The following is a 14,434-nucleotide window of genomic DNA, read 5'->3' as shown; positions in this document are numbered from 1 at the left end:
CATGGTATGGTTGTGACAATTCCACAGTCATATTGTTCACTTGTACACTAGGTGTGAATTTGTTTTAGAAAAAGAGGCCCGAACTAGAGCCCATTTTTCTTGAGCACAGATTTCAGATTCTCAGTCTCTTTCATGGTGTTTGACCGCTTCAGTGGAAAGGCTATGATGGCCTTTGTTGTTTCTTTTTGCTTTAATCTTTGGCGGGTGGGGATGTTTTCCTCTAGTTTTGTTTGTTTGTTTGTTTTCCTTTCCCCATCACTGCCTTCAGTGTGGAACAAGGAAGAGGGAAGGGTCTTCACGTCAGAATTCTGTCTCTTTTTTCAGTGTGAGGCTGTGTCTTTGATGGCTTCTCTCTTCCCCGGGACTTGAGTATGAACGGTTCTCTCTCTTGTGGCCTAGGGATGGAGCTAACATTTAATTACAACCTGGACTGTCTGGGCAACGGCAGGACGGAGTGCCACTGCGGGGCAGACAACTGCAGCGGCTTCCTGGGCGTGCGGCCCAAGGTCAGTGGTGGGGAGGGCGCTGTTGGAGAACCGTCTCAGGAAGAGTGGGCCAGATGGTTTAGTGTGTGGTCCATCGGTTGTGTCTACCTGGAGTTGAGACGCCAAGTCCCCACTGGAGTATATCTCAGTAAGAACTGTCAGGTTCTGAACATGTTTGTATTTCTGATTGAATTGGAAGTTAGCAGGCTCCTTTTCAAGAACATTAAAAAAAAAATTCACCATACCCTAAAACCCATGCAATTACTCACTTTAAATTGGTGGGTTTTATGGTTTGTGAATGATATCTCAGTGTTTTTGCAATTTTGAAAAAAAAAGCACCTATTCAAAAGTCAATGAAAATGAAGCATTGTTTTTGAAATAGAACAGTGTTCTTTTTCTTTTTAATTTGGCTGCACCAGCTCTTTGTTGCAGCACATGGGCTCTTTTAGTTAAAACATGTGGAATCTAGTCCCCTGACCAGGGATCGAACCCAGGCCCCCTACATTAGGAGCACAGAGCCTCATCCACTGGACCACCAGGGAAGTCCCAATGAAGCCTTGTTTTTCTTTCATTTCTGTTACGGGACAAGCCCTTCTGGAGTTTTAGCTAACTGGACAACAGATGGATTTACGTGAACCTGAGGTCGTAGGATTTTCCTTTTCCGTAAAGCTTCATGCGCTGTGATCGTTAAATCCATGATCCCTCTTTCCCGCCAGTCGGCATGTGCCTCCACAGCTGAAGAAAAGGCCAAAAATGCTAAGTTAAAGCCGAAGCGACGAAAAATCAGAACCGAGCCCAAGCAGCTGCACGAGGACGTCTGTTTCCAGTGTGGGGACGGCGGGGAGCTGGTCATGTGCGACAGGAAGGACTGCCCCAAGGCCTACCACCTGCTCTGCCTTAACCTGCCGCAGCCGCCCTACGGTGAGCACCCCCGCCCACCGCGGTCCAGCCCCCGTGGGCCGTGCCATGGGAAGCGGAGGGGACAACGGCCAGAGCAAGCACCTCCCAGTGCGCGGGGGGGATGCCCGTGGACGCAGGGCTGGGGTCTTGTGTTCCCCGAGGTGGGCAGCTGGCCCCTGTGGTGTGGAACTGGGGGCAGAGCTCACAGCCACCCTGCCGGGACCATGCAGACCTCTCGTGGGCCAAGGCCCGGAGCTGTGGTCAGCCGGACGCAGCCTCCAGCCAGAGCGGCAGGTGGGAGGTGGCGTGTCTGGTGGGTGATGGACCTGGGCACTCACTGAGCTCCGTCCTTCTTCCCGCCTCCCCAGGAAAGTGGGAGTGCCCCTGGCACCAGTGTGATGAGTGCAGCGCTGTGGCCATCGCCTTCTGCGAGTTCTGCCCCCGGTCCTTCTGTAAAGATCACGAGAAGGGGGCGCTGGTGCCCTCTGCCCTGGAAGGCCGGCTCTGCTGCTCGGAGCACGACCCTGCGTCCCCCGTGTCCCCCGAGTACTGGAGCAAGATCAAGTGTAAACTGGAATCACAGGATCACGGAGAAGAAGTCAAAGAGTAAACGGGCGGGGAAAATGTCCTTCTTTTTATTTAAAGGGAAAAAAAGGAGAAGAAAAAAGTAGAGGACGCATCAGTGCAAGAAGAGACCGCTGCGATGCAGGCAGCCTTGGCCAGCAGCGCCGCCTCGCGAAAGCAGGAGCAGGGAGCCGGTCCGCAGGCCGAAGCCGGTCATGGGCTCTGCTGTTTTCAGTTCTGTCGGTTTGGGAATTCCTTTGTGGAGGGTTAGATTCACTTGGTCTTTTCTTGCCCTTTTACTGTGCTCCAGAGCCTTTGCAGCTGGGAAAAAAAGAGCTGTCTTCGCTTTTTAAAATAAGAACAGAGAGAAAAGAAAGTTTTTTGTTAATGAGATAAATTTAAAGTCTAGGATGTGTTCCTTGGGTGTACAAAAAAAAAGTAGCCCTCATTCCTTTATTTATTTTCATTTTTTAAGATTCTGAGACGCATAGTTCAGATAGTCTGATCAGTGTATGTGTATACATGTGTGTTTTAAGTAGGAATTGCAGAAAGCCCTCTAGAGAAGGGTCTGGCGGTGTCACAGGCCCCTCTCCCGGGCGGGAGGGCGGCTGGCTTTGCTTTCCCTTCCAGGTGTCTCTCATGGTCTTAGAGATGGCTCTGTGGGAGGACTGCACCTGGCCTCCTGAAAACAAAAGCCCTCAGCGGATATTACATCTATGGTCTCACACTCGGCGGGCTTTCTGATGTGACTTTACCTAGAAAGGTATGTGATGTGGTTGCTGGTTTTTCCTTCTGGAGGAAACTGGAAGCGGATGGTCTCACCGAGTCTGAAATGTTCTCCGATGATAATGGGTGTTTTGGTGAAGTGCATTTATGTGGTATGTGAATGCAGGGTTCGAATGGACATTCCTGTTATCCTGGGGCACTGGTAAAGGCAGCTAAAGGCAGATGAAGGGCACGGACCAAAAGTCGGGTCAGAGGAGCACCCTTGTCTGTCCAGTGTGCTGTGGACCCTGGTCTGACTTGGAGAGAATGTTGGGCGTTTTATTTTCCGTCTCCCAGTCAAACAACCCCTTTATCAACTGACCACTCAGTTTCTTGATGGAAACTACACAAATGAATTTGAATTCGTGTGATTTGAGTAGCTCTTTCTGTTTAACTCTGCATTTGAGGGCAAAAGGGGTCGGGGCATTCCCCAAGTGACCTGTAAATTATCCAGTCCTTAGACTTGCCCCCACCGGGGAAGGGAGGCACTTGTACAGGGTAGGTAAGGCCACATAAACGCACTTCATCGCAGGAAGCACTTAGGGAGAGCTCCCGAGAAAGCAGTATTGGCAAGAATAGACGCTCGTGAAGCGGACTGTCTGCCCACACAACGCCCTTGCTTGTAACGCTTAGGAATATGTCTACTCCAGGATTCCCTGTGTGGATCCATTAGTCCTGTCAGACCTTGTTGTAACACTGTACTAAGTAGAAGTCTAGGGTTAGCTTGAATGAACGTTAATTTTCTCTGTGAATTTTGACTGCTTACAATTGCCTGTACCTGGCAGCATTTATTTTCCCCCCCGAAGTGCCCAGTGACCTTACAAAAAGGCTCCACAACATCCCTTCAGTTGTGCTGTGTGTCCCCTTTTTTCTTATCAATTTAGAGCTCTTCTCTAGAAAAAAGAAAAAAAAAATCTGTTTCGTGCCTCTTTTTTTTTTGTATGTATATGTGCAATTATACTGGATTTTTTTTGTTTAAAAAAACAAAAACAAAACAAAAAACAAACACTACAGTTCCTTTACTTAAGCTCCTAAACTGCCATTTGCGTGATTCCAGCAAATAATTTTGAGGTAACTTATTGAGCCTCCAGTAATTCTATTGATTAGATACGGTCTCAAAAGAAAGAGCAAGATAGAAGATGCTACATGTGTTACCAAATGCGACTGCCGCCAGTCACATGAATTACAGCTCACCAAAACACTAATCTTTGCTCTTGAGCAACTATAGAGTTTGATGTCCTTTTAAAAAAAAATAATTTAAGAAAATCTATGTTTTATCATACTAAAACTTTATTTTATATATGTATATGATAAACATTTGCTTTTCTAAACTTACTAACATGAAGGATTTCCTTTAATATTTGAACTGTAACTCGCGTTGAATCAGTATCCAACATGAAATCTTCTTGCTTTGTTTTGGACTTAGTGCTATTTAATATCTGACTTTTATATGGTAAGCCAGGGTATATCCTGTATACTACAAATACCTTAGGTTTAAGTATTTTTATGCAGCTTCTGCATTGTGTCACATTTTGTTTGTGTATCTGTAACAGAGCTCCGCTGAGAGTTTTCTGATTTGGGGTGGGGGACAACAGGGTGGGCAGGTGGGGCGGGAGGGGGTGGCTAGCGGGACTGTTCTGCCATTTCAGAAATCAGGGTGGAAAGCAAAATTGCTGACTGCAGCTCTGGAGTCCCTGTCCGGGAATGTCCTCTAACAGTCTCAGAAGTGGTTTTAGTCCTGCCAGGGCCAAGGAGCTCTACTCACTCCTGCTGGCGTCACAGGTTCCCGTATTTTAAAGGTGCAGGCTGTGGAGGCAGCGAAAGAGTGAGGCGTGCTTTCTGTGTGAAGTATCCACCCATGCAGTGTGCTTGCTTACAGTTCGCCATGAAATGCTGCCACAGACACGCTGCTTACTCGCAGCCGGAAGTTGTTATTTGATTTGCTAACTGTGAAATCTAGGTGTAGTCAGACCGCAAATGGCTGGTTTTTAATTCTTATCTGAAAATGAAGTAACATCAAGCAGCATGGGATAACGGTGGTAATTTTTTTGAACCTTATGTTGGTTCAGAGAAAAAGTGAATGTTAATGTTTTTGATAATCGGCAGAACGCTTCAGAAACTGGGTCTGTAACAACTAGAGGTGAGATTCCAAACCTTCCAGGCCTTGGTGGGAGTCGGGAGCTGCCTGTCGCTTTTGGGGGGGCGGGGGGTAGGGGGGCTGCATTCCTGGAAGACGGAAGCAGCTGGAGGAAGTGAGTCACTTCTTGACTGTCTAATCAGGGCTACAGTTAGGAGTGAGGTGGGTTTTATTTTCATTTCTCTTTTTAACAAGTTCCCACCCTATCCTAATTCTCAAAAAAGCTCTGGCCTAAGCTATAAAATAGGCTGACTTTTAGAATCATTGAAACTTGGAGATTTCTATGTGTTCAAGTCAGGAACACATCTAAAGACTAAAAAAATAAAATAGGGAAGAGGGAAGGCTGCTCCCTGCTGCCATTTCCACGGAGTAGTAGGAAGCAGGTCTGGGAAGAATGCTGTGACGCCCACAACCTCGAGATAATCAGGTCAAGGACCCTCAGACAGGGCGGCTGTCAGACAACTTTCTTTCCTGATCGTGAAGCAGAGTTTCCTTACTTCATAGTAGCTTGTTGCGTGGTGTGTTCAGGCAGGGTCCAGCCCAGATCTGCAGTTTGGAAGGAAGCAGGCGGGCCAGCTGTGTGGAGCACAGGCTCTGGACTCCCAGGGATTTGTTGCTTGTCTCTCATTTCATTTTAAAACAGAAAGCTCTTCTTTAGCATTCACCTTAAAGTTAAGATGCTGCCGCACACCATGTCCCATTAGGATGAGAAAATTCGTCTCCGTGGCGTGCTGACAGCTTGGGAAGCGCACACCAGTTGTTCTTCTGCAGAAGGGACAGCATGAAGGGACAGGGGAAGTTGCTCGATTGACGAGCAGTGCAAATTAGACTTGAATTACTTCTTAAAAAGCTGGTGTGTCTAGATCCCTCGGGTCGGAGCTGCAGCTGCAGTGATCACATGAAGTGATCACTCGGAACAACTTCCTTCGGCCTCAAGCCACCTAGACTTGGGCTTCCCTGATAGCTCAGCTGGTGAAGAATCCACCTCCAGTGTAGGAGACCCTGGTCTGATTCCTGGGTTGGGAAGATCCCCTGGAGAAGGGATAGGCTACCTACCCACTCCAGTATTCTTGGGCTTCCCTGGTGGCTTAGCTGGTAAAGAATCCGCCTGCAATGGGGGAGACCTGGTTTCGATCCCTGGGTTGGGAAGATCCCCTGGAGAAGGGAAAGGCTACCCACTCCAGTATTCTGGCCTGGAGAATTCCATGGACTGTATAGTCCATGGGGTCACAAAGAGTTGGACACGACTGGGCGACTTTCGCCTTCTTTCTTTCACCTAGACTTGGTCTCTGGTTATTTGTAAACAAAGAAAGTGGAACTTACTTCCATTTCCAGATAGGCTCGGGAATAGACTTAATTAGATAGCTTTGCCATGTACTGACATATATGAAAGAGTTGGAAATTTGTATATACTGAAATCTACCAATGTTTATCTGGGGTGGGGTACTGGGAGAAATGGGGTTACAGTGGGGTGAGGGAGGGGAATTATAATGTTTACCACAGGTACGAAGTAGTCACTTTAACATTGAGACCTCTGCCTCATTGAATTCAGGTTTTTTAAGTACTTGAAACTCCTCAGATTCTCCTTGTTTTACAGTTATTTTTAAATTTATGAAGTAGAAAGCATTGTTTTGTACACTGTTTTGTCTCTTACCCTCTTGAACTTGAGTTAGAGGTGAAGTTCTGCACATGGGAGCGTCCACAGTAGGTCTCTCAGATTCAGTGCATGTAGTCAGGGAAGAGACTCCTGCATGAAATACCAGCAGCATTTTCATGAGTATTTCCTATGTATGTTCTTTACTTTGTTATTTTGTCAACCCTATCCCCACGCACCTCTTCTTTCCTTTTAATAGATGCCTGTGTAGGGGGGAAAAAAAAAACTTTGCACTTACGTTACACTCCTGAAATGCCGGGTGTGACCTGTGTGTTTCAAACCCATTTCCGTTCTTTCTGCAGTCAGTCCATGGCTTAAGTGACAAGTTCAGGTGCATGTGGCACGTTTGTACGAAGGGAGAGGAGGTAGAGAAATACCTGTCCTTCAGGAGCATCTCAAAGTCATTAGCATGTAAGAGAAAGGGAGAAGAGGAATAGTTGCCAAAGTCCTTTATTCCAGTCCTTTGTCTTCTTGCATGACATCACTGCATCTGCTAATTGGCAAGAAAGCACCCTCGGGTTCCCCTTCCCCAGCCGCCAGACTTCTGATGTGTGCACACTGCCGTCAGTATCCATCAGATGACCTAGATGAGGGGTGTATATGGTGTAACTCTTGTCAGTTTAGAAGCAGACTGGATAAAATGTCCTTTTCCTTAATTGTCACTAACATTGCTCATTATCTCATTCGTGCTGTCACATGCCCTCCATGTTAAACAAGAAAATCATATCGCCACTGATAACTAAGATGCTAAATGATGATTGCAACTGGCTAATAATAAGGTTCTTTTTATATATAAGGGTGTGTGCATAATTGGAATTGACATGAGAAATCCATTTGTATCCACTTGTGATATTGCACAACAACCACAGATACCTACAGATTTTGTTTTCATTTCCTCGTGATCTTTATCTATGATAATGACCTTTGTAGATTGGTTATTTCTGTACTTTGTTTATCTGTAATAAACTTTGTAGATCCTGTGAAATGTTATTTTGCCTAAATCACTTGAGACTTGAGTCTTTAATAACAAAGCATCAATATTCACTAAAAGTCAATCTCTTTTATTAGAGTTTCTGTGATTTGGCTAGAAGCTCCTGATACTAAGGATTAGTGTTCATTTTCCCTGGGGGGTGATCCACTAGGGCATTACTGAATAATGACTTGATGTTGCCACATAGACTTCAAGATATATGATATTTTGGGGATTTTGTTGATTGGCCCATGTTTTATTGCATAGTGTGAAACGTTTAAAGCTTGGTTAACCTGTATATAGATAGGTTATTGTTGAGTAGTTACAGTGTATTAGGATTGCTTGTAATATTTAAGCTTCTTACTACTGTGTGTGCTGGTAGGAACATATAATTTTTGTACATTCTATTTACTGAGATGTTACCTTTTTTATTTTACAAATACTTTGGGATTCAAATTTTTTTTTTTTTTTGCTTCCGTGAGGATTAATTTGGAAAGATTTTTAATGACATTCCACTGATTTCAGATTTTGCTTGAGATTGACTTCAATAAATTGTCCTGTATGTTCCAAAATTAAATGTATGGACTTGTTCATTGCCACAACTTCTTGCTACAACTCAGTGACCAACAGGCCAACCTGGGCGGGAGGGGACCAGTGCAGGGTTGGCCGGTGGGCCCTGCAGCCCAGGTCTAGCGGAGCCGCGGAAAACGGCAAGGGACCTGGCAACGCAGCAACAGGAAACGCGCACTTTGCGCGCTTCCCGGGAGCAAAGGCCGAGTGAGTACGAAGCATCGGGGCGGCGTGGGAGGGCGGGTGGAGAGACACGCGGTGGGGGGAGGGGGGGGGGACACGACTCCTCCCTCCGCCCCGCCCATCTCCCGCGCGGCGCCCCGCCCTCGAAGCGATGCCCCGCCCATCTCCCGCGCGGCGCCCCGCCCCCGGCGCCGCCACGTCAGCCTTGAGCGCTCACCAGGCGATGGGCAAGGGGAAGGTGGCCGTCGCAGCCCTCGCGGCCGAGGTGGGCGTGCGGCTCGCGCTGTTCGCGGCCTTCCTGTAAGGACTTAAGCTCTGCCCCCTTCCCCGACCCCGGGCCTGGGCCCTCAGCCCCCCACCCTCCTTTCCGAGACCCGGCCGGGTTCCGCGCGAGCTTGCCGGAAGCCGCCGACGCTCCGCTCCTTTGTGTCCCCTTCAGAGTGACGGAGCTGCTGCCGCCCTTCCAGAGGCTCATCCAGCCCGAGGAGATGTGGCTTTACCGGAATCCGTACGTGGAGGCAGAGTATCTCCCCACCAAGCCGATGTTTGTGCGTGGAGAACCAGCCTGCCTTCTGACCGCGCTTTCAGGGCGTGGGCGGTCATCCCGGCTCCGCGGCGACGTTTATGGGAAGTTCCGTGCTAGACGGGGCTTCGCGTCGCCGTGCTTCTCGGCGGGGTTGAGCGGATGTCCCTCCGCTTTGGCTGGGGAGACACGTGCTGGGTGCAGTGCGCAGGGCAGCCGGGGGAGCTCGGGGCCCAGGGGGCGGCAGGCGGACCCTGGACGCCGCCCCTGCAGGGGAGCAGTTCAGGTCTGGTGTGTGACTTCTGCTGTCACTCCGCCCCTCTTGCTGTCGGAGGTCTTGTGTTTTCAAGCTGGTTCTGTTCTCTTTCGTGTGCTCAGCTCCGCTGTGTCCCGTGCAGGTCATCGCCTTCCTCTCCCCGCTGGCTCCCGTCCTCTTGGCCAGGTGTCTCAAGAAGGCGGATGCAGCCGACAGCCGGCAGGCCTGCCTGGGTAAGAGTGCCCCCCGCCCTCTGCCGTCGGGTCCCCCCCATGGAGCTGGTGGCCTCAGTGTGTGGAGGCCACGTGCTGCGAACCCCTGAGGTGACTCTGTCTCCCCTTTACCCCGCTTTCTACCTGTGAGCTGTGGGTCACCTCCCGGGTACACCTGTGGGCACAGGACTGTGCACCTGCGGGCGTCCTCAGGCTAGGCCGGACGTCCTCCCTGTGGCACCGCAGTGGCCACCAAGGCCCGCGTTCCTTTATGCTCCAGTCTGCCTGGAGGCCGACCACTCTGCTGTCCCACGAGACAGTGTCCCCTGTGGCTGTGCTGAACGAGGCAGGGACCTCTGCAGACCCGCCGACAGTGAATTTCTTTGCTTTGCAGCGGCCAGCCTGGCCCTGGCCCTGAATGGCGTCTTCACCAACACGATCAAACTGATAGTGGGGAGGTGAGTGCCCGAGCTGCCGTCAGCCCTCCCCCGTCAGGAGAGGGGGGTCACGCAGCCCCCGCCGCACCTTCCCGAGCCTCCTCTCTTAACGCTTCCTCCCTTCCCTCTGCCTCGGTCCCCCTCTGACTCTCCGGCTCTTTTCTGCTCAGAACAGCACATTTCCCAGTGCCACAGAGTGTGTCCTCCAGAGCACCCTGAGGAAGCTGCAGCATGGCTGACTCTCTCCCCTAACAAGTAATTATGTGCTGCAGCAGCCTTTTTTTCTTCTTCTGATTTAAATACTAACCTTGGAAAAATAAGCCAAACGAAAAAAAAAAAGAAAAATAAGGCTTTTCTCTTAGTGGTGACTATCCAGTCCAGTTTCACTGTTTTGCCTGGGATGCTATTTGATTGACAGTTAACAGGTTAATCGATGTCTAACACAACAGAAGAACAATTTCTGGAGTTGTGAATGATCCACGTTCAGACCTGGCGTATTTCTTCCAGGCCACGCCCAGACTTCTTCTACCGCTGCTTCCCTGATGGGCAAGCCCGTGGAGACTTGGTGTGCACGGGAGACAAGGCCGTGGTGAACGAGGGCCGTAAGAGCTTCCCCAGTGGCCACTCTTCCTGTATGAATACCATGTGAACTCTACATCTGTGTTTGGTTTTTTTTAATCATTGAAAACCCAAGGGAACTTGTGAGGATGGGAACATCTCACACACTCTTGTTCTTGTATCTAGAAATCAGAGAGCCCCCCTTCTTTAATAACAAGCTTGAACCTCAAGTATTAAACATTTAAGGACAGAGGAAGTAGTTTCCCTTCATGAAATTTGAACATTATTACTGTATTATCTGCCTAAATCCTGCAGTCTCGTGCTAGTCATAAAAATATTAACCAACCTTTATGGAAGAGTTACTATCTAGTCAGGTACTTCCAAAAGCATTTTAGATTCGTGTCTCATTTGACAGCATATTAGCCCAATGAGATGGGTTCTTTTTATGATTCCCATTTATACATGAGGAAACAGAGGCAATGGGAAGTGAAGTCCCATCGCTAGGATTCCAGAAACTCTTTTCCGGGTAAATGTCACTCACTTTGGGACATAATCCTTCATTTTCCCTTGTTTTCTCCTCCCTCATAACTGACAGTCGCGATCAGTGATCTACACCAGAAGCTACAAAAAGGGCTAAGAACATGTTCATAACCCTGTCTTCTTTTCCTTTAAAAGACATATACTGAGAGGTTTTCCCTCTTCTAGTTGCATTTGCCGGCCTGGGCTTCGCATCCTTCTATCTGGCGGGGAAGTTACACTGCTTCACACCACGAGGCCGAGGAAAATCTTGGAGATTCTGTTCGTTTCTGTCACCCCTACTCTTGGCAGCTGTGATTGCACTGTCCCGCACCTGTGACTACAAGCATCACTGGCAGGGTAAGTGAGGCGTCCGGGCTATAGACCCTCCACGGTTCTCCCATCATTTGTCCCCCACACGTGGCCTGGGACACACCCCCAGGTATCTGCTGAGTGAACAGACAAGTGCGTGGAGGATGGTCTGGATCTGAACTGAGAGTGTGGCTTATTGCTACATGGAAGATGGGAAAGCACACTGTTCCTTTTTTTTTTTTTTTTTTCACTGTTATCTTTTATTTTTTTTTTATTTTTTATTTTTTGAAGTCTTTATTGAATTTTATACAGTATTGTTTCAGTTTTATGTTTTGATTTTTTGGCTGTAAGGCATGTGGGATCTTACCTCCCTGACCAGGGATCAAACCCACAACCTCTGAGTTGCAAGGCAAAGTTTTAACCACTGGACTGCCAGGGAAGTCCCCACTGTTATCTTTTAAACAGATTACCAGAGAGGGACATCCTAATTTTCCCATTACTTTAAAGCATCATAAGTTCAGAAAAAACTCTTAAGAAATTTTTTACAACCAACCTCAAAGTTCAGTTTACTATCTTAAAAATCAACTTCACTGTCAAGGTTTTTGTTCAGTAATGGAAGTAAAATTTAAAAAACATAAAATTGTAATTAAACCAAAGAAATTTAAGTTGAATGATATAGTAAAACATCCAAATTACAGAGTATCTGCAGAGAAAGCCCAAGATTTAAAAAAAAAAAAAAAAAACACAAACAAAAAAGCTGCCAGTATTAGCTAGAGGCCCTTAGGAGCTGTTCTGAAGGATAAACTAAATTTTTGCGAAGAGAGGCAACTCCTGGAGAGTTTATTCCTTCCTCTAGAACCCTTTGAATGGTGATGAGGGGTTTTTCATAGTATTCAATGAACCTGTTATTCTTCCAAACTAAAATAACTCAATGTAGTGAACTCAGAAAATGTCTTGTCACACTTATTTAACTAAAGATGTGTTTTGATTTGGTGTTTAAGGAACAGCTTGATAATGCATTACAATAGTGCCGCTATATGATAAAACTAAGAAAATCCCCCAAAACCGTAACCCTGGAATGTAGGGGTTTTGCAGGCTAAACGAGTGGCCTTGGAGGGTCAAGCTCCCTCCACCGGCAAGCACAACCTGTGAGTGAGGGAAGGCCGTCTCCTGTCTTCACTCAGACGTCCTGGCTGGGTCCGCCATCGGCCTGGCGTCCGCGTACAGCTGCTACAGGCAGCACTACCCCCCGCTGACGGACGCCGAGTGCCACAGGCCGCTGCCCCTCAGCCCTGCTCTTCCCGCCGCGCAGAAGCAGCCCCGCAACCCGCAGCCCTTCTGTGTTTAGACACTGGAGCCGCCTCCCTGGAGAACAGGCCCATCGGCCCTCCTCTCCCCCAACGCCCAGGACAAGAATGTCTGACCTTCACCTCCTGAGACACAGGTGAGGACAGAAGCCCACAGGCTGGTGCGGTTTTGCCCCGGTGCACAGGGATTTATCGAGAGGGGTTGAAGTCCTTCTGCACTAGTGTTCGCCACGCATGGTCCCCCAACAGCGTACGAGTCTGGTCCACCGGACTGGTATCCCAAGGTCCAGTGTTTTCACATGTAACTTCAGTACGGTTCTTAGAAGGATTTTGTCACAAAGAACCATTTACATTAGCCTCACTTTATCCTAGACACTAGCATTGATTACCAGAACTTAATTTCCACTTTCCATAGCTCAGAATCTTAAAATCCAGGCCATGAGCTATTAAATTATTTTACTTCAGTTTACTTTCTCTGGTGGGACAATTCCACGCCTGAAATAGGAAAATGTCCAATTCTGACTAATTTACCACTGTTATGCTTATCCAAGTCCAGCTAAATAGTGCTGTCCCTTCTGAATTCTGTGAATATAAGTCATTTGATAATTTGTTGAATTACTGAGTAAACACAGTAAACAAGAAAACGGTCAGGAGCGTCGCTTCAGTACCAACAGCGGATGCCGGTCCCGGCCCCACCGGTGCTGAACCGAGCTCACGAGCCGCCCTGCCTGCAGTCACGGCTGCAGACCTGTGCGAACGCACCCACCCTGCCATGTGGCTGAGGCAGGAGAGGGTGCTCAGAGACTTAGCTGGAGGACAGACCAGCGGGTCCTGTGCTGTCCCCAGTGGGCCGTGAGGAACAGTTACGGGACGTCGTCAGAACTGATGCACAGGACCTGAAACTACCCTTCTCTGTATGCTGATCATACTTTAATATGACCTTGTTTTTTGTTTCTTTCTGTAACATTTTCAGTGCACCTTTTTCCTTATGTAAATGAAATATGCAAATAAAATAGTGAATGTGGGCTTTGCACTTAAAGTTCCATTTGAGAACTGAAACATTTCAAGTTAAACACTGGATTCCCCATCTGACATAAGTGACTCAACTGTCTCCAGCAGTGGCTGATGTTAATAATACCAAAGAGCTCTCAATATTTACCTTATAATCACCGTAGTTTAACAGTCAAGGGAAAAGAACCCGAATGTCAGTTCTTTGCCCAGTACTTTTTTAAAATTTGTTTTAGTAACACAGAGGGGAGGAGAAAATGGTTATTGTACTGATTCTCTTTGGTCTTTGATGGATGAGCCAGGTAGAAGTAGGCAACTGGTCAAATCGGTTTTATTTCAGTATTTACTAAAGTTTTAAATATAATCACATAAAAAACAAACATTTCAAAAAGTGCAAAATATTAGAAAGCTAATCAGTGCTATTAATCTTTCCATGCAAACAATCTCTCTTGCTGAGATAAGCAATACCAATTCTGCAGCTGGAAATATGTATAAAATGATACTCTACCATAGTTTAAAAATAGGCTTGGTCAAGAGATTGCACATGCTACAACTGAAGTTGTGCAAAAGATAAACAGCTGAGTAAGGAGTTTAAGCCCAGCTCAGCGCCCGGTGTGACGCATCCATGATGCCAACACAGGGGGCACAGGGCATAAAGCTCTTCTCCAGTCACCTGCCCTTCACCACCAGGAAGGAAACACTTCTTAGTACAAACAGTGGTTTATCTAACAATCCGGGGTGATGCTGTTCATCTTTGGTTACAGGGACTCACTCTTGCTTGTCCTTTGGCTTTCTCTTACAATTTACTTACTCTGTTAATAGGAAGAGTAAATTTAAATTTGAGGACAACAACTTGATGAAAGCTCCCCCTTTACATTGAATGCTACTTAATTCTCAGTGACCCTTATTTCGGTCTCGGAGTTTATGTAGTAAAGAAAGCATTTCATAGAGCTGAAACGTCTTAGTGGCTTGGTCAGCATTAGTCTGTAAGCAGATGGACACGGAGAGGCCAGGCTCTCAGCAGTACCCCAGCCTTATCTCTAGCGTGATGGTAACATTCCCTCTGCTGTCACAGAG

The 14,434-nt window shown here is 47.5% G+C and overlaps 3 protein-coding genes and 1 long non-coding RNA gene across 20 annotated transcripts in view; 2 read left to right on the top strand and 2 right to left on the bottom strand.

Moving 5' to 3' along the window:
* Positions 1–2,019, top strand: part of NSD3 (nuclear receptor binding SET domain protein 3) — a 99,092-nt gene extending 97,073 nt beyond the window's left edge. For all 5 annotated transcript variants that reach the window (XM_043453962.1, XM_043453963.1, XM_043453966.1 and 2 more), the window contains 3 exons: positions 400–506; positions 1,202–1,406; positions 1,754–2,019. In XM_043453962.1, coding sequence (XP_043309897.1) covers positions 400–506; positions 1,202–1,406; positions 1,754–1,995 — 554 coding nt within the window. In that variant the 3' untranslated portion in view covers positions 1,996–2,019. The remainder of the gene's footprint in view (positions 1–399; positions 507–1,201; positions 1,407–1,753) is intronic.
* Positions 2,005–8,283, bottom strand: LOC122432234. The gene is made up of 2 exons (XR_006266798.1): positions 6,506–8,283; positions 2,005–2,294 (listed from the first exon to the last, which is right to left on the bottom strand). It is a non-coding gene; the product is annotated as an uncharacterized LOC122432234 (long non-coding RNA).
* A 94-nt stretch (positions 8,284–8,377) lies between these two features.
* Positions 8,378–13,388, top strand: PLPP5 (phospholipid phosphatase 5). Of its 13 annotated transcripts, none has more exons than XM_043453996.1 (7): positions 8,378–8,528; positions 8,668–8,855; positions 9,130–9,240; positions 9,614–9,677; positions 10,164–10,288; positions 10,920–11,090; positions 12,391–13,388. In XM_043453996.1, exons 1-7 carry the CDS (start codon positions 8,380–8,382, stop codon positions 12,477–12,479), a joined length of 897 nt encoding a protein of 298 aa, XP_043309931.1. In that variant the 5' UTR covers positions 8,378–8,379; the 3' UTR covers positions 12,480–13,388. The 13 variants fall into 13 exon arrangements, with proteins under 13 accessions (XP_043309931.1, XP_043309941.1, XP_043309934.1 ...); XM_043453999.1 differs by having other exon boundaries at positions 8,379–8,528; positions 8,668–8,746; positions 9,150–9,240; positions 12,227–13,388; XM_043453998.1 differs by having other exon boundaries at positions 8,379–8,528; positions 8,668–8,776; positions 9,150–9,240; positions 10,164–10,258; positions 12,227–13,388.
* Positions 13,389–13,671: 283 nt separating this feature from the next.
* The window catches only part of DDHD2 (DDHD domain containing 2), a 30,040-nt gene continuing 29,277 nt past the window's right edge, over positions 13,672–14,434 (bottom strand). The window contains exon 18 of the mRNA XM_043453982.1: positions 13,672–14,169. The gene's annotated coding sequence lies outside the window, so the exon portion shown is untranslated. The remainder of the gene's footprint in view (positions 14,170–14,434) is intronic.

The sequence above is a fragment of the Cervus canadensis genome, chromosome 31 (genome assembly GCF_019320065.1).
Source record: "Cervus canadensis isolate Bull #8, Minnesota chromosome 31, ASM1932006v1, whole genome shotgun sequence".
In the NCBI taxonomy this organism is placed as follows: Eukaryota; Metazoa; Chordata; class Mammalia; order Artiodactyla; family Cervidae; genus Cervus; species Cervus canadensis.
Note: the sequence above shows the minus strand (reverse complement) of the source record. Positions and strands in the feature narration are given on the sequence as shown.

Excerpts from the sequence above, each read along its gene's own strand:
- PLPP5 (XM_043453993.1), top strand. The coding sequence starts at position 8,380 with ATGCCCCGCCCATCTCCCGCGCGGCGCCCCGCCCCCGGCGCCGCCACG. Across the intron at positions 9,678-10,163 it reads ATCAAACTGATAGTGGGGAG|GCCACGCCCAGACTTCTTCT; the intron begins GTGAGTGCCCGA and ends TATTTCTTCCAG. Across the intron at positions 10,289-10,919 it reads CCCCAGTGGCCACTCTTCCT|TTGCATTTGCCGGCCTGGGC; the intron begins GTATGAATACCA and ends TCCCTCTTCTAG.